At 45.5% G+C, this 26,697-nt stretch overlaps 2 protein-coding genes across 6 annotated transcripts in view; both read right to left on the minus strand.

Annotated features, from left to right (window-relative positions):
• KDM3B (lysine demethylase 3B) overlaps nucleotides 1–12,353 on the minus strand; it is a 69,599-nt gene extending 57,246 nt beyond the window's left edge. For 3 of the 5 annotated variants that reach the window (XR_015703988.1, XM_087754243.1, XM_087754244.1), the window contains exon 1: nucleotides 12,049–12,352. Coding sequence is in view for 2 of the 5 variants with exons in the window: in XM_087754243.1 (XP_087610369.1) it covers nucleotides 12,049–12,219 (171 nt within the window). In the remaining 3 variants the exon portion in view is untranslated. Of the gene's footprint in view, nucleotides 1–12,048 lie in introns of all 5 variants that reach the window. The other 2 variants (XR_015703989.1, XM_087754245.1) reach the window with 2 other exon arrangements.
• Nucleotides 12,354–14,635: 2,282 nt separating this feature from the next.
• LOC104012039 (C-terminal-binding protein 2) lies at nucleotides 14,636–26,173 on the minus strand. The gene is made up of 10 exons (XM_087754246.1): nucleotides 25,614–26,173; nucleotides 24,818–24,972; nucleotides 24,581–24,725; nucleotides 21,952–22,158; nucleotides 21,118–21,332; nucleotides 20,208–20,338; nucleotides 19,920–20,047; nucleotides 19,240–19,360; nucleotides 17,982–18,186; nucleotides 14,636–14,998 (listed from the first exon to the last, which is right to left on the minus strand). The coding sequence occupies exons 1-9, from the start codon at nucleotides 25,660–25,662 to the stop codon at nucleotides 18,015–18,017; spliced, it is 1,323 nt and encodes a 440-aa protein (XP_087610372.1). The 5' UTR covers nucleotides 25,663–26,173; the 3' UTR covers nucleotides 14,636–14,998; nucleotides 17,982–18,014.
• Nucleotides 26,174–26,697: the final 524 nt, after the last annotated feature.

Raw genomic sequence — 26,697 nt, forward strand, 5'->3', positions numbered from 1 at the left:
GCCTCTGTGACACAGAGACAGTCCACAACCTCCGTTATCACAGGTATGAATGTGGGAGCAATCTAGTTTGGCCTCAATCCATGCTACCTCATCCTTGTAACAAGACACTACTCAAAACTGATGTACAATTTCGTTTACAACACAAGGTGAAGTACAAGCAGATTTACATCGAGCCTGGAACTCCAAAGACTCCACTCAATACAATCCAAATGCCAAAGGCAGACTGAGGGTGGCCTCAACACTTCTGCCCCCTCCCCGTGAGATTTAGCCACCATGCAAACTGGATCATTAGTCCAAGAAAAGTAGTTGTCCAAAATTCAACATTTAAAGAGTCTTCAAGTAGCATAGTGCTTTATTCTCCTGATACATAGCAGGTAACAAATATGTGCATTTATTATTCTGTACACAAAGTATCTTTACGATGTTACTTTCAAAACAGCACTTTGAGAAAATGCTGGAGGTTCTTTGTAGTCAATGTATGTAGTGAACATATTTTAGAAATTCACATGGGTAAAAACCCTGAGACCAGCTTAGATGAAGATCAAACCACACTCTAGCAGCTTGCTGTTACTGAAAGCGCCAGGACATCACCTCACCACTGTCACTACGCAGTCCCACTGTTTCCCCTCGAACAAGCCACCCAGCCGACTCCACGGTGTGTGCATTTAGGGAACGTGCGGCCTAGAAACTAAGCACACCCGAGGAATGGTTAAATTTCCTGCAATCTTCCTCCGTGCCGTTTGCTTAAGGGTCCAACGAAGCATCATGCACAAGAGAGAGGAAGGGCAATTTTTTAATTTTTTTTTTTTAATAGTAGTGTCCTGGTTTCAGCTGGGATTGAGTTAATTTTCTTCCTAGGAGCTGGTAGAGTGCTGTGTTTTGGATTTAGGATGAGAATAATGGTGATAACACACTGATGCTTCAGTTGCTGCTGAGCAGTGCTTACACCAGTCAAGGACTTTTCAGCTTCCCCTGCTCTGCCCGGTGCACAAGAAGCTGGGAGGGGGCACAGCCAGGACAGCTGACCCAGACTGGCCAAAGGGCTATGCCACACCATATGGCGTCATGCCCAGTATATAAACTGGGGGAAGAAGAAGGAAGGGGGGGACATTCAGAGTGATGGCGTTTGTCTTCCCAAGTAACCGTTAGGCGTGATGGAGCCCTGCTTTCCTGGGGAGGGCTGAACACCTGCCTGCCCATGGGAAGGAGTGAATGAATTCCTTGCTTTGCTTTGCTTGCGTGGCTTTTGCTTTACCTATTAAACTGTCTTTATCTCAACCCACGAGTTTTCTCCCTTTTACTCTTCTGATTCTCCCCCCCATCCCATCGGGGGGGAGTGAGCGAGCGGCTGGGTGGGGCTTAGTTGCCGGCTGGGGTTAAACCACGACAAGTAGCTAGCTACTAAACTGATGTAATAGTAACATCAGATCAAACTCTTCCACTGAAGTCTTCATCAACAAGTTTTTTCTTACACATTAAGAGCAGGAACATAAAGTACCACACTATCATCTCCCCCACATGCAGCACTGCTTTTTTCCACTTTATCCAGTAAGACTCACGACAACTATCAGGCAGCTGAACACTTCCAGATATGAGCCGATTTGGACAGTATTGGTTTACGCCAAACAAGAAAATGACCGTGCCAAGCACGTCTCTCGGATAACAAATGCTATCCAAGTCAAATTTGGGATCTAACAGTAACCTCATAGCCCTGTGGCTGCACAGTCAGCATGAGTCTATCAAACCAGCTGAAGCAAAACCTGCAACGCCGTGCACGTTAGACACAGTACCACTTTATGCAAGCCGTATCTCAAGCCTGTTATGTAACACCCCTCACACTCTGCAGTGAATCCAGTAATTGTGGTGTATTTTACACCAGGCAGAGCCAAATATGTTAATCACCGTGCTTTGCTTTTTAAGCGGAACTTTATTTCAGAAAATGTTTGCATTCCTACAGAAACTTCTTGCCATCGGAGACCTCCTTGCTGCATAGCCAGAGACAGACTGCCTTTTGAAGCAGCACCAGCCCGTTTTGCACACTAAGAACTCATTCACCACTCCCCAGGCCTATCCTTAAAAAGTGACACCTTTTTTCCTTAATTTATACTAAAATTAACAGTTCTGAATTTTCTCTGCTATTAGTAGCTTGAAATACTTGAGCTATTGGAAAGCATGAGTTTCATAGAATAAATTTCTTTTGGAAACGTATACATATTTTTGTCAAATACTGTGCTTTTTGTTGCTATTTCTTCTAAAATGCATCTTTACTTGATGTCTGCCTGCATCCCAAAGTATCATAAAAAATGACTTCAGTGAAATAGCAAGACAATCTTTTTTTACTACTGTTTCTTTCTGCAGCTATTTGGACTGTAGAGATGATGAAATCTTCCATTTCGCAAAACAAATCACCTAGAAATCCAAGTAGGCTGTTCCTAATCCCAAGTATTCTACAACCCAATTATCAACAAGAACGGGATGAGGACCTCCAGTTCAGAACTTTGAAGGAAAAGCAACATCTTAAGTTGCAGGTTTGATGCTCAGATTTTTCAAACAATTTAAAATTGGTATTGTATAATTGGCAAGTGGCAAATACAGCACCTGTATTTAAAAATAAGAAAAAAAGAACCTCATAACTATTAGTCTATTAAGACAATACCAGTGATTTGCCAAATATTAGAATAAGTTTCAGGTGAGGGCTGGGGGAGGGGGCTGCAAAAAAAAGAGTGGCAATAAATGGAAGGAGTTAAAAGTGAAAGGAAGTTTTAACTACATAGCTTCCATACGACATGAAGGACTTTCTCTTACTGCATCTAACCCGAACTTCAGTACCCAGAGCATTAAATGGCACTGCACTGAAAATGAAGAAGGCTGGGATTTACAGAAGTCTAAGGGGAATGGTAAAAGCAGGATGAAAATTATTAGTTTTAAAATGGCAAGTATTGGAGCAGTAGAATTATTATTGCAAAATAATTAATGATGTCACTGATGAGGCTGGCATAAAAAGTATCAAATTTCTTTAGATGCACTCCTGGCCTCAAGTCTAATGGTACCTTATGCAGACCAGAGAAGAATCTGAGGAGCTTTCGGAAGTTCTTACAATCACAGCCTCTGAAAATTTGCTATTCCAATTGCTAATTCTGGTTTGCCTCACTTTTTCCTTTGCTTTCCAAGTTTGGCATCTTCCTTGAAAAAACATTAGTGATAAAGTAGTAGTACATCTCATTTTTGCCGAGTTTTATAGATTAAATTGGATAAACTAAAATAAATGTTTTGCTTTATGATAGACCACATGACTATAGTTAAAAGAAACCCAATCTCAAAGAAAAGCTTTACCCTGGACCTTAATGCCACATTCTCAACAATCTGAAAATGAGAAACCAAAGCTATTCTTCTTAAGTAGAAAATTATGCTGTTCTTTAGAAGAATGTCTAAGAAACTGTCAGTCTCTCTCCAGAATCACCCACCTCAATGTCATTTATCATACTAAGCAACGCTAAGAGATGAAACTCATCTCTAAATACAGTTACTAATGTCAAAATGAACAAGGTGGACATCAACAAAACCATGGCTTTTTGGAGAAAATTCAGAAAGATGGCAAAAGGTCTGCTAAGCATGCGAAAACCACAAAGAAAACCTGACTGTACAAGAAAACCTCCCCATCTTTATGTTTTGCAAACAGAGCATCTAGTGTAGGTGAGATACTAAAAAGGGACTCCCAACAGTGAGTACTGGCAACAAGGCAGTTACTACCAAGCAGCACTACCTCAGAAAAGCATGATCAGTTAATCAAATGCTAACAAGACTGAAGTAGCGAGATTTTTTTTCCAACTACAGATAAGCTTGCATTAAGAACAGTTTCAAAACAAAACTTACTTAGAAATTACAGAAGAAAATACATCTGCCACTGACTGAAAGTTGGATACCTTCATAAAATAGAGCATCTAATCCAAAGAAGGTAGCACAAATTATTAGATGCAGACACCGGCAGCTTCACAGGGAAAGCACGAAGCATTGCACAAGTAACTGGAGTCACAAGCACAGTGACCTCAGGACAATAACTATGTGGGGGTAAAACTGAGTTTTGTTTTGGTTCTGTAATCAGCAGTTGAAACTGGAAGCATTAAGACTACTTAGAGAGCACTCCAACACTATCGAGAGAAGTTGCTGTGCGAGCAAATGTATTTTATGACCACATTAAAAAGCTTTTCAACAACCAAACGCGAACATGATACACAAACTTTCATTACACTGGCTAAGTCTTCTTGGAAAGGCATTTCTCCAAACGTTTCTATAAGAACATGATGTGGCTATATAGAAATATTTCTGAAGCCACCATCAGCTAGGAAGTTGGTTAAAAAAGTGGGAGCTCCGTAAAAACCTCAAGCACATGGTAGCAACACGGAGAAGACAAAATTTGTGCATGGAAAAACCCTAGAAATCCAAACAATCACAAAACAGACCTTGAAGGAAAAAAAGAATGGTCAGTCTAATTAATAATCAAGGAATTCACTGAAGCACAGAACAAGATCAGCCAAAAGAAAACAGATACTCAGCACACACAACTTGCCCAAGGAATATGTAAACAGAAAAAAAAATGAATGCCTTATACCTTAAGAAGTTACACCTACAAAACTGATTTCTTGAAGCAGTTGCTCGGTTAAAATGCTGGCCTACCTTTTTTCATCCAAGATGTTTAGGAAACGGACTGCCATCAAAGCAGAGAGATGTAACACAGTAATAACTCAAGACAAAAACCCCAAGCAACTTTGTCATTATCACTTGCATTTCAAGTAGAAGTTGCTCCATATCCACAAGTCCACGTGTTTTCACCTCCTAGGAAATAATCAGTCTTCCATTTGAAACCTGACAGAAAAAAGTACGCAACTGCCCGTATTCCACAGGAATTCCTGCATCAGGCAGTGCACTGCAGTCACACGTAGAAGCATAAACGAACAAACAAAAGAAACCTTTCAAACTTCTAGTATCTCCACCGAAACCTCCACTGAAAACTGAGAAAACATCTTCACATGGATATTACAGAAACCTGACTTTCTGCAACCCCTTGAATGACAAAATGGACTCCCAGCTGCCAACCTGCGGCTCAAAAACCTTGCCAGTTGCAGTGCTGAACTACTGCCATTACAAATGCATGATGCAGTTTTTTGTTTTTATTTGAAGTGTGACACATACAACCGCCTTAGAGAAAAACATACCAACAAATGTGTCAAGACAGGGACCTAAATTATGATTATACGTTCCAGTATTCAACTTGCTAAATTTTACTCTATTTGCATAGCTCTTACTGACTCTACTGCTTTCTGTAGCCATAACTAAAAATTCAGCTACATGAAGTGATTATATATCACCAAACAGACCGTAAAACATATGGTTTCTACTTTCCCAGCTTATGGCATTTTATTCGGTAAAAAGCAAGCCCTGTACATACTATGTCAACACTGTCCACTCAAGAAAATAAACTATCAAAGGAAAAATATGCTATGTTTTGACAATGATGGGAAAAAAATGCAAGGTCTTGCCAAAGTATATTTTATTTTTCTAGCCTTTTTTCCTTGTTTCTGTTGTTACACTTCAACACTACAAAACAATATTCAAAACGGCCAAAACAAATAATTTTGATGAAATCTCTAAATCTCTTCTGCCTGTAATTGGAACATTCAGCTTTTTCAAAGGCAGTTTGATCTGCAAATGCAAACACTTACAAGGAGCTTCCTGCAGACGGACTTTGCCAGTACACAGTAACTTTCCAGCTTTCACTTGCAAAAGCTGGATCTGAATACTCCTACGAATTTAACGTGCAAGAACACTACTGTTTTTCACGTTGCTTATATCGGTATAAATAAAACTTGTAGATGCAGTTACCACTAAAGAAGATGGGTTAACTCCAGTAAGAGATTCCTTGAATATACATTTTAAGCAGTAGGCCTATTTGAGCAGCAATATTCCAAAGTCAAATAAACATGGTTCACCAAGTCTGAACTAGGAAATCTGAAATCTTTGATTCTGCTGCAACAAACACCACACAGGAGGAAGAGACCGACCCTCCAAAGTCAATCCAATATTTACAAGTCAGTGAGCTCTACAGAGCATCCACTATCAGATGAGCAAAAACTTATTTTACAGCCCTTCACTGATGCAAATAAATAGCAGTCACGCTGTGTGTGATTTTACAGCTAAGCATCATTTCAGAAAACTCCCGCCTGGCAGCCTGTTGGTGGAAGGCTTAATAATTTTGATTCCTTCCACAGCTCCATAGGGACCTCAACATCTGAGCAGTGCAGGACAGGATAGGGCAGAGGGGGACGGACTAGGTGGACCTTTGACCTTGTCCAGTACAGCTGTTCTTTCATTGACACAAATGTAAAATACTCAGACTGCTATATTAAAGGCAGCATTTCTCTGTGTTAGAAGCTTACCTTCACAATCTAGAGCTTCCATATTTCTACCTAGACTTCCCCAAACATATTTATTTTGTGCAAGTCCAACAGGTTTAAAACATTGAAATTACAGCAGACATGCAGATCAGCATAGCACATGTTCAACAGTGTGAAACTTCCTAAAATACCAGAAACACTGCATAAATGCCATGTAGGCACAGTGAACATTGAAAGTGGGCATTTCCATAATCCTCAGGAATAAAGCAGTGTCCTGGTTTCAGCTGGGATAGTTAATTTTCTTCCTAGGAGCTGGTAGAGTGCTGTGTTTTGGATTTAGGATGAGAATAATGGTGATAACACACTGATGCTTCAGTTGCTGCTGAGCAGTGCTTACACCAGTCAAGGACTTTTCAGCTTCCCCTGCTCTGCCCGGTGCACAAGAAGCTGCGAGGGGGCACAGCCAGGACAGCTGACCCAGACTGGCCAAAGGGCTATGCCACACCATATGGCGTCGTGCCCAGTATATAAACTGGGGGAAGAAGAAGGAAGGGGGGGACGTTCCAAGCGATGGTGTTTGTCTTCCCAAGTAACCGTTAGGCGTGATGGAGCCCTGCTTTCCTGGGGAGGGCTGAACACCTGCCTGCCCATGGGAAGGAGTGAATGAATTCCTTGTTTTGCTTTGCTTTGCTTGCGTGGCTTTTGCTTTACCTATTAAACTGTCTTTATCTCAACCCATGAGTTTTCTCCCTTTTACTCTTTCGATTCTCTCCCCCATCCCACCGGGGGGGAGCGAGCGAGCAGCTGGGTGATGCTTAGTTGCTGGCTGGGGTTAAACCACGACAAGCAGTTCAACTAAACTCCTGCACGTGTACAGTAATTGCTACCAGGTGTCAAGAAATTATAACAAGTATCCTCAAATAAGGAAACGGGGAGGAAAAAAAAAAAAAAAAGACAGAAAAAAACAGGCACTTGGAGTGTCTTGGTTAACAGAAACATGGAAGACAACAGGGTGGACATGGAATCAGTGATGTGTAAGGACAACTCCCCAAAGGATTTAACCAAATGCATGCAGGCTAAGAAGCTTCTCTTGTACACTGCCACACCAATTCTGTTACTGTTACTCCTCCATAACCTGTATTTTGGAGGAACAGCCCTTCACCTCCCAGTCCCATTGCCAGCCCTGATAACACCACTGCTGAGATCACTCTTACGAATTCCTTCCACAGCCACCACCTGCCCTGCCCGTACTATTCAGTGAGCACGACACAGGGACACCAGAGATGGCACAAGACTGGGAAGGCTCAGTAGCTTGAGTCTCCCCTCCATTCCTCATCTCTAACTTGATAACCACTTCAGATCCGCCAAGATCCTTTTGAGAATTTTGCAAGTCACACTGAGTTTCCTCTACTGCAGTTACACTGCCAAAGCAGCCAAGACTTTTTTTTTTTTTTTTTTAAATAAGTCACGTAAACTTATGCTTACATAAGCTACAAATGCAGAGGTATTCCAGCCCCCTCATATCATCCCTGCTCCTTGCATTTCAGTAGTATAAATGATTACAGAATCCCTCATGACCCTATTGAGCCCTAACAAAAGTAATCAGTGCAGCCACAGAAGATGTTGCTCCCCATACGGATGCAAATTTTTCAGTGTAGATGTCTCTCTTTCACACAGGGGAAGACAGAAAGGCTTTCAGAAAAAAAACGGTGGCAAAACAAGCGTTCATAGTACTTCGTACTTAGGCCACCAATAAAGTATCACAGAGCGGAGAAATGTGGAGAAAATGTACATCTACTACTTTTGCAGTCAGCTCTCCTTCAAAGAGCTGTATTTTATTTGCAAAGCAAGTAAAAATTTATTTGAAAAAATGTTCAACATTCTGTTTGTTCTTAAACATCTCTTTTAAAACAAGAAGCATTAAAGATACGCCTACTGGTCTTACCAACATCCAGCCAGCCCAGTATTCTGCCTTCAACAGCAGCGATAGGAGACATTACTTAGGGAGTGAGACAAAGCCCAGACCACTTTCCGTGGTCCATTCCCCTCATATTTCAATATGCAAACACACGCAAGTGTCTTGCTGACAGGAAGAATGATCCAGGAATACGATCACGTCTGCAGGACAGAAAGAAATGAAGACGAGTACAGAGGCACAGAAAGCAACTTGGATATCCTGGACTCAACCAACCTCAGCTTGTTGTGAACCTTTCCACCACTTCCATGGAGTCCCAGTTTCAACTCCCTGTCTGAAAACTCCTCTTTCCATATCTATTGCTGTTTAAAAGCCTCTACAAACTCCCCATTCAGTCCCATTCAGAGAGAACTAAAATTCTGCAGCTGGCACATATGCACAGCTGGCAAGAACCTCCACACACCCTATCCCAAACAGACAGTACACGCGTTTTCCCACTTTCTTCTCTACTGTCAAGATGACTTTCAAGCAGCATCTGAAAACTGCTTGAGAGCACATAAATCTAAATCCAGCCTTGCAGGGTTCCAGCATCCCTCATCTACTACATACAGTCTCCAGACAGGAAGATATTCTTTTCCAATGTGACCTAGTTAGAAAAACTAGTTGAAATACCCTGATATTTATGGTTAACTCAAACAGTTCTGATACTTGCAAAGTAAATTAAGCTTAATCCACAATTCAGATTATTTCTAAATATCAGCTTTATTCAGTGAAATTCCTTATGAATAAGATACTTTAGATTACTATGTTTTCATTAAACTGTATAATCTACTTATCATGTACAAGTGAAAATGTCTTCAGAATACAAGTGGAGATTGTATGTAGGAAATACATATGTGGAGATTACTCTAGGAAATAGATAAAACCTCAGACATTAAAAAATTGTGAGACATAACTTACTACCCATGGGGGGGGGGGGGGGGGGGGAGAAAAACAACCCTTTCTCTACCATCTACCGTAAGAAGCATATGTGGATTATTCCAAAACAGTCCTACTCAAAACACCTTGTGTCCCAGGCCTCCTGACTTCCACGGTATTTGTATAGCTTGTCTATGCATTAAAATAGTCATCTCGCACACTTTTGTTTTCCACATAAGCAAAAGCAGTACTGTCCTGCATGACACGTTGAGCTATTTTGCCATTGACATGTAACATGCCCTTTTACAATACTAGGACAATACTGAGCTAAAGCTTGACAGGTCTTTTATGATTCTGTCCTAAGAGACATTTTCAGAAAAAGGGTAAGGTCTGTTTCTATTCAGAAGAGACAAAGCTGTTTTCTAATAGCAGCAGAGTTTTTCCTCAGGATTTCTTCTAGGTGTTCTGAAAATGGTATAACTACGGCTGACCATTATATATATTTTTTGTGGACTAACCATGATTAGATTATGCCACATTTTATCAAAGTAAGAATATTTAAGAGCTACTCTCTAAAGCCAAATTTATACACGGGAAAAAAAAGCAAAACCTTTTCAGAGGCTTCACCCTACCAGAAAAAGTAAGTCTCCTAAAATTCTAATTTAAAAAAAAAAAAAAAAGCTGCTTTCTGAAATGCTTGAAGTTCTATACTTCTTGTCTGTTCCTGGGTTTTCTGCCTTGGAAAGGCGTAGACATTCAACTGCAGTTTTGTATTTCTGAAAGCCAAGTGTCAGACTAGGGGCTAGTAAGTGAAACCATCCTTACAGGATACCATGAGAAAGCACACACTTAAGTAACCCGAAGAGTAGAACGGATTTTTTTCCTAGCCTTTTTCAGATCTAGTCCACATTATTACTTTACCTTAGATGAGTATTTCCTAAACTGTGGCTGACTGCTTGGTGCCAACTCGTCATTTCTTCTGGCAGAATGAGTTTAAAAAGAAGACTTATTTTTCTGATAGTACATCATTAACATTGTCAAAGCAGTGTTCATTATGCATGGAAGGTTCCATGACAACACTAAATATTCCACATTACAGAACTCTGAAAAATCTGCCTTGAGTATTTTACACAGTTTACATTTAAGAGTTCTTGTACAGATTTGGAGAACATACTGTTTAGAGACAGCTATATCACTGAAACTGTGCTAAGTAGAAGGTTATTGATGAAAGGAACTGGGGTGAGAACTGCAGTGCTGAACGAAGGTAATGAATTCACACGCCAAAAAAATCCTATTCTTCCCATGCTATCAAGCACAGATTAATTTTACTTTGTTACGGTAGTCTAACAGTTGTCACATGGTTGGACAACAATAACTAACCAGGAAACAAGTGACCACCTTTTACTGGACAGAGATTCCTCCCTTCCCCCCCCCACCCCCCCCCCAAAAAAAAGCAACACTCCACCAGTCCTTCCACCAAAACAGCAGTAAGATCAGGCACACCAAAAATTCATTACATCATACTTATATTTGGGATGGATGATTCTATAACGCAAGAGTACTGATGATACACACGTCAAATGCAGTCTGCTACAAGAGTAGCTCTCCACACCAGGTCTTCGCTAGCCCCACTACATTTTCACATTTCAGATAGAGTCACAAACACTTGTCTCATTTTCCTTTTGAAGATCCCTTTTCTGCATGGTTTGTTTTGTTGGTTTTTTTTTTCCTCCTTCTTAAACAAATAAGGGAGCAGCCAGAGTGCATCACCACCGCTCTCAACCAGAGACAGGGTGCCAGGCCACCTGGCTTTGCAAAGCTAAAACCAGCATACTACTTCCTACTGATAGCCCCAGTTGCAGTTCTAAAACAAGGCCAAAGAAAGCAGCATTATTGTAGGGAGTCAAGGACACTTCTCGGAGTTGGAACTCTGCAAAGAAATCCAAAGAACTTATCATAACAACAACAAATTTTTGAAAAGCTAATCATAAAGAGAACTGACAAAACTCTTCACAGACATGGAACCTCATCCCCCCTAACATGGGTCATTTTAACAGCCACAGTTCGCAGCAGCACGCCACCACTTACAGCGAATACCTGCCACACTGACACATGAAGAGAGAACAGCACAGATATCTTAAGAGCTTTTTTTAAGATCTCGACCCAAGCGGCTCACTGAGCTACACTAGAAATAAACCAAACAAATGCTAAAGAGTGTTTAAACACATTACACAAAGCACAAATTCCTACAGCTGAAAACAAAATCTAAGACAGAATAAAATCGATAACGCCTGCTCAAAATTACGCCTTCAAACAAGGGGCATCATTTAGGCTCATCAAGAATACTTAACATCTTCCCGAAAAAAAAAACACAACAAAACCAAAAAAACCAAACCCACAACACTCAGAAGTCACATACAGCCGTATCAGCATCAGAAAGGTCCCAGGCACATTTGTTCCACACCTAAGTTACTTCAGCCGCCGCACCCGAGGCTGCCGGACCCTCTCGGCCCCGGAGAGCCCCCACGCCCGACAGCTCCCAGGGCCGCTCCGCCGCCACAGGCCGGGCCCGCCGCTCCTGGGCCCGGAGCGCGTCCCGGCAGGCCCAGCGGGGAGCGGCGGGCAGCCCGCTCCAGCGAGGCCGCCACCCGCCCGGGGGAAGCCCCAGCCCCGCGGCCCCGGCCCCGCCGCCTGGCCCGCACCGCAGCCCTGCCCGGCAGCGGCGGGAGGCCGCGCCCCACGCGGGCGGCCCCGACCCGCGGCCTCCCCGCCCCCGGCTCCTCGTCGCCCCAGCCCCGACCCCCCCCTCCGTCAGGGCCTCACCGCCAGGTCCTGGGGCACGGCTCCGCTCATGGCCCGCACCGTGCCGCTCCGCCAGGCCCGGGAAGGCAGCGCAGGCCCCGGCTCCGGCCCCACCGCCTCGCCCTCGCCCGGCCCCGCCGCCAGCAGCAGCAGGAGCCGCTTCCCCACGGGGGAGGCCGCCGCGTCCGCCATCCCCGACGGGCAGGAGCCTCCTCCGCCGCCGGCCCGAGCCCACCGGTCGCCGCCGACGCCCCGAGACACCGAGCAAGCGACTGCCCCGCGCTGGGCCTCCGAGCGCCGCCCGCCCCGATCCCGGCATGCACCGCGCTCGCACAGTCTCCCCCCCCTTCCTCTGCCCCACAATGCCCCGCGCCGCCCCGCCTGGCGCTGCGGGCCCGCCGGCCCTGAGGAGCGGCGGCGGCGGCGAGGCCGGGAGGGGAGAGCGGGGCCCGGGAGGGACAAGGCCCTGCGGCGTTGAGCCCGCGGAGGGGAACCGGAGCCGTCGCGCAGCTGAGGGGCCGCCCGGAGGGACAGGCTCCGCGGCGGGGTAGGGGAGGCGGTCGGCGGCGAGGAGCCGAAGCAGGCGGCCTTCCCGCGGTAGGGCCTCTCGTTAACGCCAAGTTCAAAATCTGAAATTGTGACAGAAATTAAGGAGGTTTTACCTAAATTTCCAGGTAAACGTGCACAAAAAACAGTACAACGACAGCTTGAAATCTGGGATCCGTGTTGCAGTTTTGAATGTTTCAGGTTGGCCTGAGTAAACGCTGCCGGCCCCAGCGCAACAGCAGCGCGTCCCAGGTCTGGGCGCTTTGCTTTTCAGCGAGGTAGATTTTGAAAAGGCATTTATTTAGGGAGTGGTTAAGACATAAAATCCTTATGTTAATGGGATGCAGCTGTCATGATTCACTGATACATTTGAACGGTTCTCATATAGAATGGTGCAATGCCCTAAACCTGCTCCTTTTCAACATTCTTGAACAAACACAAAATACTTCAGAATCCTGCACTGTTAGAGAAGTGGCATGCAACTTCACATCTCTTTCTGCTTGTGCAGTAAAGACACAGCAGCACTGACAGAAACTGGAAGGAGGGGCAGATGCTATACTCCCTACCAGAACACGGATATTCTTGTGCAATTGTTTTCTTGTGTGTGCACTGTTTCCTCGCTTTGGGAGAGTCACATGCAACACTGAATTAGCAGCAGTAAAGGCAAGTTCCTTGCTTTCACTTTCATTTATTCAAAATGATTGTGTCGGGTTGTCTTAAGTAGATGGCAACATTTCATCTTCGTTACTTTCTGGTTAGAGGGATGCAATTCACTGTGCTGGGAAATGGGTAAGGTGATGCACAATGCCGGTTTGTACAATGTGCCCATCCTCACAAGTGCATGTCATCATTTCATCCTGTTATCTGTACTCTTTATGGTGTAATTTTAGTCCTGATGGGGCACACAGATAAAATACTGAACAGATTCTAAGACAGATTACATCAAGAGAAGGTTCAAAAGACTTTTTTTTGGAAGTGGGGTCTGCCTTTGGTATTTTGAACAACTACATCGAACTTAAGAACTGACATTAGTGGCATCAGAACTCTGCTCTACCCTCCTGCTGTGCAGCATCTACGAGTTTTGATTTACTACACACCGCTAGGTTTGCTAACTCCCCCCCCGCCCTTTTTTTTTGAACGTACAGGAGCCAATACCTACATGAAACATTGCTGAAGGGCAGCAGAGCCATGATGTCTTGTGTCCAAGCAATTGCCATGGTAAATCCAAGATCAGGACTACGTTCTTTGAAGACCAGGCTTTGCCCTCATGTCTTAAGCTTCTTTACTGAAACAGTAAGATCATCAGCTGTGTATTAGAGATAGTACCACCACGTGAAAGATTCCAAGTGGTCCTATGTCCCCCTCCCATTCCACCAGCTCCAAGACTGAAATCGCCACGACAAAGCAGGCCAGCATTTCCCATATCCCATCTCCTGAGCATGGTGCTAGATATTGCAAAGGCGTGCAGCACCAGCTAGCCAAATAGTGATGTCATCCACCAAGAGTAAGAAGGGGTTTCCCAGCTTTCATTAATGATCAACACAGGGCGCAGAGGCCATAAAACATGAATTAACTCCAATTTATGAAGTACCTAAATACTTTTCTATGCTAATTCTGTTGCACCAACTTTTATTGTATGTTAGAAAAAATAGTTTGTGTATTAATTTCAAATACAATTTTACTGTAAAAGGATGAAGACAGCTACCGCTGTTTACACATGTATATTTAAATTACACACGTAAAAGGCTGCAAAACCAGTTACCACAATTTCAACTTGTGAGAAGTCATGTAAGTAAACACCAGGCTACATCCAAAGCTGTCCCTTAACCACTGCAGTTGGCTTCTTCTCCAGTCTGCCACCTTCACAGCCTTGATTGATGGTCAATGCTCCAGAATCCAAAGAAAGACATTTGCCAGAGTGGCTGATCCAGGGACTGAGTGTGTGGAAGATCCAACTTACCTAATTTGAGAAAAGCGGGAGTGATGCAGACACTTACCTGTACAGGTTTTCAACCCTCCCCTTCAATATTGTATCTAAGGCCACCCCTTCCATAGACAGCAGCCATGTTCTTTGGACAACTTTATTAAAATATATCCAAGAAGTAATCAAACATTTTCTAACGAGTCAGGAGAGAACCAGTGAGAAAAACATCTGTACAGAGGACAGTGCTGTAAGTTTTTGTTTACATGCTTTATTTCAATGTTTCACAGTTTAGTCATTGTCTACAAAAATATATTTCTGAAACTCTGAGTCCTCTATAAAAAAGCTGGTCAGCAGCAGTGACCCTGACAAACAGAATGTACCTTGCGACAGTGTGAGCACCTCCTGTAAGCAGATTAGTGCAGCTAGGGCACTCCTGCCTCACCCTGGGAGACTTCTGTTCTTTGGGATTAAAGCTCTGCGCTAGTTCTGCAGGAAGGCATTCTAAAAAAAAAAAAAAAAGAAAAAAGAAAAAGAAAAATCCTTCCACTTCTGTATACTGCACTAAGCTTGGGAGGGGGAGCTGTAAATCAGTGTATCACACAGGAGAGAGTACTAACAAAGGACTTGGCACTCAGGAGATGGAGAAGACCACAGGGTGCTTTAGTACTGGTAAATTTTTCTTTGAGCTATCTGTTCAGAACAGCCTTCGTCTGGTGATAACAGGTTCAGTCTATAAGCAGAGGTACAAATGGCATACAAGCAGAGTAATCCTATAAGCACAGAGAGAGTCCTCCTTTCAGGTCACGATAAGGGTTCTGTTCATTTTTACCTCAACATTTTCTGCTGTGGCTTTAATCAAGGGGAAAATTGCCTTCATATCCAATCACAAGCCTACACGGCATTGGACAGAACAGAGCCACTATCAATGCTGTCAGCTTCAACTCCCCAATATCCATAACTGGAAATATTTCTTATGAAATCAATTATTTAATTCCTATGCTTACTAGTCACCAGTATATCTAGGCACAAAAAAATAAGAATTGAGAAACTCAAGTGTCCCCCAAATGAGATCTTTCCACTCTTCCTCTGCTCAGTTATTTGAGATACCTGCAGTTCAGAAGAAAAAAAAATGCTGCCTCTTTTAAAAAAATAAACCTATCTTGCACTGTGCTCTAGAAGAGACAAGGTCCATGTACTCCGATTCTCTGTATTCACAAAGCTCATAGCTAGAAGCCCTTACCACAAAATAATCTCAGACCTGAACCTGTAAGCAGGGCAGGAATTTTCCACAGCAAATAAGGAAAGAGGAGTTATTGACAGACTGCTTCCCTACGGTGGTAATAGCCAGAAGATGACTCTCAGTCCCTGAAAACTTTTCCCCATCTGCCTGTCAGAAGAACAGCTTTCTGAGCGAGTAGCTTGTTAAAATTTACATTTCCTAGAGATTAGAGAACTCAGCAAAGTGCTGCTGGTTATGTTAGGTACAGCTGCAATCAAAGTGCTTCTGAGCTCTAGGCTTTTGCTCAGAAAAGTTCTCCTGTAACTTGTGCCTACCACCAGTCCCAGTCCGATCTGCTAAACCTGAGCCGCCAAGGAGGTATATGAATTTAAGTAGAATCAGCATCATCCATGAAAACACAGAAGCCAAGAACCTTCACCGAGACAAATACCTTATCAAAAAAGACACTCAGCACTAGAGAACTAATATCATCGTACTAATGCTAAATAATTAAAGTGTAAAATCTGTAAGAAAACACCTGAAGTTTACTTCTTGCTTATTTTCCTTTCTTGAATTGCTGGGGGGGAACGGGGGGGGGGTGGCAGAGAAAGGAATGAAATCACTTCACTGTATCAGTAGTAAGCCATTATATGAAGGCAGTATTGGAGAAAAAATTAAAACCAGGAAAAAATCTGACAACTTATTGACTCTGAAAGCTTTCCTCAGCTTCACAAACTGTAAACACCCTAAACAGAGGATTTTGTCCACACCTCAAGGTGTATTTCCAGTCTGTTCCAGTTCCCAGCTGTTCAGCTTCCAGTCACACACAACAGAGGGAAGAATCAAGGGAGGCAGACAAACCCACGCGTAGGGCACGCCTCCCATATAGCACCTACTTTAATATACCCACACAACATGCACAAATCAATCAGGAGTTGTTACATCTTGTGCATGGAAAGGCTGTAACTAAAGCGTAACGATGAAATTAAAGGAAGATTTGGAATTAAGGAAATCTTCTCCTGTGGAACCTGTTTTGCTGAAGACTCCGTACCCCTCAAAGAAGCGATTCACATTCAGTCATTTGGGAAATGGGAAAAGACTTGGGAGCAACAATCCTGCCTTGGCTTCAGGTGACAAGCTAAGAGCGTTCTTTCTCCTTTAGTATCACAAAGCTTATTCGTGTGAGAAAACACTGCCTTGCCCTGCCCACCACTGGAGATGCAGTATATGCTAGCAGAGCTAAAGTAGAGTAATTTGGTCAACAGTTAAAAGCTGCCTTCTCCATCAGCACAGAGACAAGTGTCACTGGAACTGCTGTGTTACTTCTAGTTGACGCAGTTATGCCAAAAAAAAAAAAAATCTGTAGCACAAAGCTTAGAATTCTAGCAGGACAGATACCGTGTGGATAACCACCGCCAGTAGACTGTGAGGTACGTGTGTGTGAGGAACCAGCAACTGCAGCTGCAAGTTATTGCTACTTGCTGTCTCCCAGTGCAAGTTTTCCCCATTTCTGCATTCTCTTGCCTTCTCCGAGTTACACAGACTCCAGGGTGAACTATTCTGAAGCCTCACAAAACAGTGGCCACCAGAACACATTTGATGACATTTTAATCCCTTCCAAATCATTTACAAGGCTGGTTTTGAGACTGTTACTTTTAACTTCAGGCCTGGTACTGCATAGACAAAACTTTGTATGGTCAAGAAACAGCAATGCCTGCGCTATGTCTGTTCTCACAGGAAACCTTAATTAAAACAAGCAAAGTAACACACAGAGCTGAGCCTAGGCTGCATTCTACCAAGGGCATAATAAAGACAATAGTCACAACTTCTCCAGTTCACTAATATTTTTCTAATATTCCCCATGGCTACACTTACAGAGGTTCAGCCAAATTAAATTTAAGCTACAAGTCGCAACTGAAAAGTGTGCACTGAAGCCTGGTGTTAGGAACACTGAGGGCCATCCCTGATCAGGCAGCTCCACTTCTGTTTTCAAGTGCACAAGGACAGTTCCCTGTCACAGACAACCGAGGCAGATGCATGGGAAAAATCATTGGTTAAACCAAGTATTTCCGAGGGGAGGCAAGGTCACTGCTGCCCTGCCCCAGAGAAGGAGAAAGATTCATTGAGAGATTAAAACTAAAGGGTTACAAAATAAAGGCAAGAGCTAAAGTTTGCCAGTAATGAAATGCATTCTCCCGTCCCGTATGAACAGGAACCAGTCTCTGGAGGGTGTTAAAGAAGGTCCTAGGAGAGATCGCCTCCTACTGTTTTCTGCTGCCAGAGGAGAGAAAGACGCTGCTATTGGTCAGCAGGAATCTCTCTGTCTGCATCCAGTTTGCTCGTCTCTCCTGGGGAAGGGGTACGCGGTGCAGAGTGAGAAACAGACGGGATCCCGTGAGCTACAATCCCTTCCACTACTGGCGGTTCTGGTAGCCCAGGGGTGGCTACTCCCACTACTCCTGGAGGAAACCTGAAACCAACAGAAACATAGAAATTACAAGCTTGTCCAACAGAGTTAGGCAAGGGGAAAGGAGCCGTGCCCTCAGGCACCTGCTGAATACAAACCCCTCTTTCTAACAGAAATGCTCTGAGACAGAACACAGGGAAAGTCTCCGGAGCTGCAGAGTAGCAGCTATAGCCCAATGTGAAATGACACTTGTCCTCAGCCAGGCAGAGATCTCAGGTCACATACTAAGCATTTCGAAAACAGGTACAAAGTTTATCTCCCGTGGAAAACAGCGTAAGGCAATGTATGAAGGTACCCTGAAGGGCTGGAAACTCCCTCCCCATCAGCAGGAGGAGGGCAAGCTGCCAGTTATCCTTCACCGGGCTCTAAGAGAAAAAAAGTTAAGAAGCCGAACTCATAAAACAGCTAGATGTAAGATGAAAAATAGAGAGTGATACTCGTGAATTGCTAATGAACCGTTCTTCCATTATTTTCATTCTGCCTCCCTGTGCCTTCTCCATAAATATATCCAAACCTCTGTAGATCTCTCAGAGACGGGAATAGAATGTATTTCCTACTTTTCAGATGGGAGAAAAACAGAAGGGAAGCAACCTGCCCACAATCACTTGGCGGGTCTGTAACAGACAAACTGAAATACACCCTATTTAGGCCACTAAAATCCACTGGATAATAGTCTATATTTGGGCCAGATAAGAACTGTGCTTTGTTTATACAACCCTAATGATATGCACAACTTCTAAATGTTAAGATCCAGACCTCTTTTCAAGCACCCAGCAGGGTTTCTTATGTTAAGATATCTCTTGGGCAGGTCTTGCAAGGATTTGGAAAAATTAACCAGTATGGAACTAAATATGAGCAAGTAAATGTTAGATCTTAGTACAGCTTCAGAAGCGCTGCTGTTAAGTTTCTGGAAAGAGCTCATATAGAGAGCATATAGGAACAGAAACACATCTGCTGGCAGGTACAAGCAGTTCTCAAAGCCAAAGAGGGATGTCGGCCTGCTTCAGTAGGAAGATGTGCTTGGAAGCAGTAACTTGGACAACCGACATAGCTCACCTGTAAGCTGCAGCTCCGTTGAGTTCTGGGTGGACAGCTGCAGGATCAATACTGGGCCACTGAGCTGGTAACAGCAAGTACTCCTTATTAACACAGTTCCTCAAAGCATCAGGTATGTGACCTGGAAGAGCACCAAGAATGACAAAAAAACCACAACACAAGTAGGAGGGACTTATTTGCTGAAGCATTTACAAAGGAAAGTAGAAAGAAAATGTGCCACATGTTTTCCATCTACCTCCACAGGATAACGCTGGGCAGGGGAGACTCTCCTCTGAACAACTGGTCTCTGGAGAAGACAAGAAACTGATCCTCCCTTCCCACTTCTGTGATCTTGTGGAGATTATTGGCCACAAACTGCAATTGCCAAGCCTCTCCTTCCCCAAGAGACAATACGTACTACTCCAGAAAAAAGGTGTACACCGTGTTATTGTCAAAGGAATTATTGCAAAGAATTTGGAAGACATACTAGGTACAAGGCTGTCCCAGGGAGGGAAAGTGCCACTCCAGCATCAGTTACAAGATTCTCAAAAGGCAAAGAGACAATTATCAACTTACGCTCCAGTACCAGAAACCAGTTACTGAGTCCAAGTTTTCAGAACAATCAGCATAATCCTTGCAGTGAACTAACAAAAGAATACTAATTCAGCAGCAGCTCCAGAGCACACAGTCTTCCTCATTACCTGTAATAGCTCTGCGGATCTCTTTAGCTGCATCTTCTCTGGATTCAATGGAAGCCTGCTCACTGTACCAGGCAGTGTGAGGGGTGCAGATCACATTGGGGGCATCTTTTAAGGGCCCCTGAGCAAAGCTGTGGTGGGGGGAAAAAAAAAAAAAGTGGTTTCTCTCCAGAAGAGAGAACACCACCTGTCCTCTCAGGTATCACTGTAACTCAAGTAACAAAAAACCAAACGAATCATCCAGCATAGCTGAGTCACAGGATAGCAGCAGGCATGTAGGTGCAACGTTACCTGAAAGGCTCAGACTCATGCACGTCCAATGCTGTTCCTCTGATTCTCCCCTCTTTCAAGGCTTGCGCTAAGGCTTTCTCATCTACGAGCCCTCCCCGGGCTGTGTTCACTAAGAAGCAGCCCTGCCGCATCTGGAAGAAGAAAAATATTAAGTGGGTTGAGAATGAGACTTTTCATCGAAGCTAAGTGAATCTTGGGAAGTCTACTGGAAATGAGCAGGAGCCTGCAGTGATTAGATGAGGCCTGGACGAACTAGGAGTGCTCTCACTGCAAAGCTAACCACAGGGGAAATGCCTGCAAGCAATGCTTGAGAAATTTGCTTTAAAAATGAACAAACAAAATCACAAGACAACAAGGGCAAAAGTGGAACTCTCAAGTTCTGCACTCCATATTCATCCTACTGCATTAAAAAAAGAAAGAGGACATGAATCAAGTATCCAGCTATACAAAACTGGACTACAACGTCCAGATGTCCCTCATGAAAGCACTGAAAAGCATTCACAGACTAGTGGAGCAGAGCCCGAGACTGACTTTGCAGTGGGCTTGGGCAGAGAGCCTTTGGCAGAGCCGTGTAAAGAAGCTTACACAGTCCCAGCCACACCACATCTGGCTCTAACACAGACACTTATGCATTTTAAAGGTAATTTGAAATTATCGAATCACCTAAAACACTCTTTATAAATGAAATTACTTGGCAAAAAGAGCCAATCCTAGCCTTCTCTTAACATGAAATTCTATACAGCTCAAAGCACAGGCACCCGGATCCACACGCTCCCAGCCTCCAAAGGCAGCAGGAGGCACACGACAGAGGCAGCAGGATTCACACGCTCTCAGCCTCTGTGAAAGCAGCAGTTTCTGTTTGCATTCATTTCCACAGTGCTCTGTGGGGGAAATCAAGCTCCTGCTGCACCTGTTTAATAGTGAAGTCATTGATGAGGTGATGGTTATGTTCATTCAGGCTGCAGTGCAATGTGATGCAATCGCTGTGCATTAGTAGATCCTGCAGGGTTCCTACTCGTTGTAAACCCAAGGATCGCTCCACTCCATCCGGCAGATAGGGATCATAGAAAATCACGTTGAAGCCAAAGGACTTGGCTCGCAGAGCCACTGCCTGTCCAACTCGGCCTTCACAAAAGAAAACCCACAATCATCAAGGAAAGGTAAAACAAACTTTAAAGACAAGATACTGGGGTAGACTGGGAGCCTACACTGGAGTTTACTGCCAGGGCCCAAGGTACTGCAGCCCTGGAAACCCCTAGGATTGCCACAGGGATCCAGAGGAGGTTATTCAGTGCTGATCCCATGTGGCTAATTCTAGTCCTTCCCCATGCAATAGCCAGAGCTTAGCCTAGAAGGAGCTCTGTTTTTCAGGCCAAATCTGGACCCTGAGTCAGAGGCAGTAATAATCTGATTACAGGAACTTGGAGAAGGAATTGGTAGCTTTCAGGTGGCATTGTTACTGACACAGAGCCTAGCACACAGGAAAACAGTCACTGAGAAGAGCTGTCTGAATGTTCCAATTCTTCTAGCCATTTGAATACAAAAAAAAAAATCCCCAATCCCATGACATACACCCAACTCTCGAAGATATCCAGCATCACAGAATAGGGCACTAGCATTCCTTATGAGTCAGTGTGTTCCACAATGAACAGCTGTAAAATTATCACTTTTTTCAGTCTGTGCCTCTTAGGTTCCCAAAAACTTTCACGGTTCACTTTTCAATCTAGCAATTCCCATCACTTACCTAGTCCAATGATGCCCAAAGTCTCCCCACGGATACGCACAGCGCCTCCAGCCACCTCTCGAATCTGTTCTACACTCGAGGCTCGATTCCCTTCCCGCATAGCCTGATGTAGCCAAGTAACACGGCGATAGAGGTTCAAGATGTGGCAGAGGGTGGAGTCAGCAGTCTCCTCTACTGAGGAGGAAGGGATGTTGCAAACTGCAATGCCTACAAAGCCACAGAGGTCATATAAGATTTTTAGCATCACAACGCCAAACCAACACAGAGCTCTTCAGGCATAAGTGCTGAAAGATAATTCAGTGCTCCAGAACTACTGCCAAGAAGCACAGGATTCATTTCAGACGCTCATTCTACAGCAACATAGCTGCGACCAGCCAGCTTTTTAACCCCAAGGAAACACCATTCCTTCCTTATAAATATCCATTTGATTGACATGCTCACCAGAAAAAAAAAACAGGCTGAAATGAGAAAACTGGGTCATACAAGTGATGCAAGAAACTGACTGTTTTAGAAGATCTGCATCCAAATAGATGCACTCGTTCCAGAGATACTCCTGACAGATTAACTGGCAGACTGTAGAAGAATTAAGACAGATGGTTGAGCTCTTTCATGCCTCACAGTCCAGATGCTCACTGCAAGCATCAGCTTCCCCAGGAGCAACAATAAGTAACTAACACATTAAATGCGGAGAGAAGCCACAGGAGCCTCTCTAAATCCATTTGAAGCTACATTTAAAAATAACAACACATAACGCTCCCAACTCTAGAATAACATAGAACCACAAAGGACCATAAAACCCAGGGCTAGAACTATCAGGTAAATTACTAATGCAAACAGAGTTAAAGTCCTGGAAGCATAAATTACTGTCAGGAAAGGGAAAGATGGAACGCTAGCAAAATCTGGTCATTCCTGAGCAATCCATTAAAAAAAAAAAAAAAAAAAAAAAAAAGGCAAGGGGGGGCTGGCAACATACCACTTCACTGCCACTATCCTTCATCCAACACACCAGCCAAGAAATAAAAATAACTAGATGAAAGTGGTCTCTTCCCAAACGTAAACTGAGCCACTTGCCAAACCAAGGAAACTCTTCCTCCTCAAAAGTCCACCACCTATCTAAAAACTAGGAATAAAATCTAGGCAACGGTTGAAGGCACATAAAATTCAGCAATGCATCACTCTTTTGTAAGCCTATTACAGAGGAGACATTTGACTAAAGGCAGACCACGCTCTCCCAAAAGAACTAGGAGAGCAATGGCCACACACAATCCCAGAGAGCTGACTCCTTTTCTCTATCAAATCCTTTGCAATTATGCCACAATGCCACATAGACAACTCGGAGGACATGAGGAGGGGAGACAGGGAAACCTAACTTCTTTTAATCTCACCGGTTACCATCTCATTCAACTTCAGACAAGTCACATGCATTCATCTCGTTATACAGCTAGACACAAATTTGAGTTTACATGCAACATTATGCCTAAACGTAAGAAAACGCAAACACATACAACAGCCCTTTGGTCTGATTTGAAGATTCAGAACACATAAGGAACAGTATCTTACCTCAGAATGAATTAAATGGCCTGGCTAAGCATGAAAATAACCATTCCTTGTCCATGAAAAAGCAAATCTGGCCATGCTGAGGATCATCATACTATCGCTCCAAAGCAAAAGTGGCAAGCAGCAGTCTGATGGTGAAAGACCTTTGACCCATTTCTCCTTGGGTTAATGAGTGTGGAGTGGGGGGAAAGGGAAAGCTTTGAATCTGAATGAATCAAAGCTACGGATGGTGACTTTAAGTAGAGAGCCCTAAGAGCAGATTAGGTTCCAAACTCAGCCCAAAACTGTAATGGCTGGATGAGAGCCAAAGACCTTGCCAGGAACTCCTGAGACCATTCAGACGAGAAGACTCTTTAGACCTCATGTAAGCACTAGACAAATATGCACTCTTCATTGATTTGCAATTCATCTGTTCTTACAGATCTGGAAACTGTAATGCCTATTTCAATTTTATATATAAAATACTTGCATTTGATTTAAGCTTAATCTGATCTGCATTACATTAAGGAAGGTTTCAAAGCACTGACACAAACCCAAAAAAGAAGGGGCAAGGTACTTAGATGACGCACCTCACCTAGGATACTACAAGGTCCAACGGTCTCACTGCCATGTTTAATAAATAGCAGCTCTTTGTCACCTGATCCAGAGACTCTTCACATGCCTAGGGCTCTAAAGGGATCAGTAATAAAGTGTTGAATCAGAACCTACCTGCACATAAAAAACTATCAGGAAGACTCACTAATCAAGCATTTACAGTGAGTTTATCCTGCATCAGCGTTTGCAGGCTGCTTTCAGACATCAGAGTTTGCTCAATTCTTTCCCCACAATCTGAATCCCAAACGACAGCAAAGGTGCTGACACCTATAGCAGAGCAATCTGAGAATCTTTCCTTCAAGCCACCTACCGGCTCCGATATTGGTCAGCTTCGTAAAGATGCCTGATACTAAGCAGCTCCAAATCTTTTTACATAAAAGGTTTTAAATGCACTCAGCTATAAAACAGAAAAACATGCGCAGTGTTCCACTTCACATTCAGTTCTGACCGCAACAGAGCCCTAATGGTGTCATCATACCTAATTCTGCAGCGGATTTGATGTCAACATTGTCATAGCCACTGCCAATACGCACAATGACCCTGAGGGCTTTGAATTTCTCCAGATCCTGACGAGAAAGGGTAATGGTGTGATACATCAGGGCTCCTACCGCCTCGTTCAGCACCTACAACAAAAACCAGTTCAAATGAATCTCTGCTTTGGTTACTCAAGGAAGCAGAGCTCTACGTCCGAATGCTTGCACGTTTTCTTGCCCACCTTTTCATGGATTTCCTGAGTTGACTGAGCATCACAAAATGCCACTGTAGCAACATCCTTCAAGATGGGCATCTCCACAGTGCAATCGCGTCCATCCAGGAGCGCGACCAGTGGCCGTGCTGGCATTGGGCCATTCACAATAGGAGGCCGTATGCCTGTTAAGAAAGTCAGCAACAGTGATTACGTGAAAGACAAGAGTTCTGGAACGCTCATTTGCTAGTCCAACAAGTCACTAGTTCTGTTAGAGTTCTGTGGTATTTAGGAAGGAATTAGTCAAAGCAAAAGAAACAAATAGGAAACAAACGCAGGAAAATGAAGATAGGGAAAAAAAAAACCAAACCCTGCCACCACAATATAAAGAAAAACATGTTTTATCATTAATAATGAGATAATAGAAGCGGTCTACTGGGAAGCATGCCTTCAGGCCTACTCCCCGTTAACCCTCCCCCCTCAGCGTGCCAAGACACTACGGCCGTTTCCTCCTGCAGCGGGCAGGAGAACCTGTGCGTTCACGGGGCCCCTGACAGCCGCTGGCAGCCGCCCCTTTCCGGGCGGACGGGGCACCGACGCCCCCCAGCAGCGCCGGGCGGACGCCCCCCCGCGGGCGGCGGGACCCGGCCCAGCTCGACGGGGAGAGCGGCGGCCGGGCCGGGGTCCCCGCCGCAGAAGGGCTCGCTGCCGCGGCTGGCGCTGGTCCCCGCCGCCCGGGCGCTGGGCCGCTGCCGGGCGTGGCCCCACGCGGCGCCGGCGCCGTCGCCGCCGCCGCCGCTGCCGAGGGGCGCCCGCCCCGCCTCACCTTCGCAGATCCGGTCCAGCCGCTGCCGCTTCACTTTGTGCCGGTCCATGGGCCGGGCCGGGCGGCGCCGCGCCGCCCCTCAGCGCTGCGGAGGGACGCGGAGGGACGCGCCGCCACTCGCCGCCGCCGGCTCCCGCCGCCCGCGCAGACGCGCCCGCCGCCGGCTGCCGGGAGGAAGCGGAAGGGCCGGGCCGCGGCCCCGCGCCCAGCGGCCCAGCCGCCACAGAGGCGCCGCAGCTCGGGGGGCGCCGCTTCCGCTTCCGGCCCGCGCCCGCCCCACAAGCCTTTGCGGAGCGGCAGCGAGCGCGGCCCAGCGGCCGCCGCGGGCGGGGCGAGGCGAGGCGGGGGCGAGCCGGCCGCCGCCGCTCCGGGGCCTCTCGGTCCTCCCGGCCCTAGCTGTTCTCCGTGGCCGTAGCCGGCTCCGGGCCGTCCGGGTCCTGCGGGAGCGGCGTGCGCCTGCGGGCCGGCAACCAGAGCGGCGGCCCGGCGGGCTGCGGGCCCGGCCGGGGAGCCGCCCTCCTCCGGCGGGCAGCGAGGGAGCGCGGAGCAGGGCCGACCGCGGCGGCCGCTCCGCCCCTCCGCGCCGGGCGGGACCTGCGCGGCCTCCGCGGCGCCGCCCGCCGGGAGGGGCTGCGCGGCCCGAGGCGGCCCCGCGGTCAGGTCCCCGGGCCTTCGGGGTGCGCGAATGCGGGGCAGGGGGAGACCTGCCGCTGCGGGGGGGTGCCTCTCCGAGCCCCGGCTGCTAGGGCCATGGATCACGGTGGTCGTCAACCCCGAAGATCCTTACAAACAACCGGAACGCTCACGGAAGTGGGAGGAACTACGCGGCTTCTTGCGCCTTCCTGAGAAGACGGAAAGCGCAGCCAGACAACCCTGTCGCTTCTGCCCCTTTAGCCCTCTGCCACCACCTCATGTGGATCGTATTCTGGCAGCTGAGCGGGTGCCTGCTACGTGTTCTTTCGTGCCCCTTGAGGTCGCTGGTATCTCAACAGTTCTGGCATGGAGGCACGTGAACTCTCTTGGAAGGGCAAGAGTGAAAGGTGACAATGAGAAGCAGCAGTGCAGTCTGTAAAGATCCAAGATA

Source organism: Nipponia nippon, unplaced genomic scaffold (assembly GCF_047370975.1).
Source record: "Nipponia nippon isolate SJK-2023a ecotype South Korea unplaced genomic scaffold, ASM4737097v1 scaffold_17, whole genome shotgun sequence".
NCBI classification, from domain to species: domain Eukaryota; kingdom Metazoa; phylum Chordata; class Aves; order Pelecaniformes; family Threskiornithidae; genus Nipponia; species Nipponia nippon.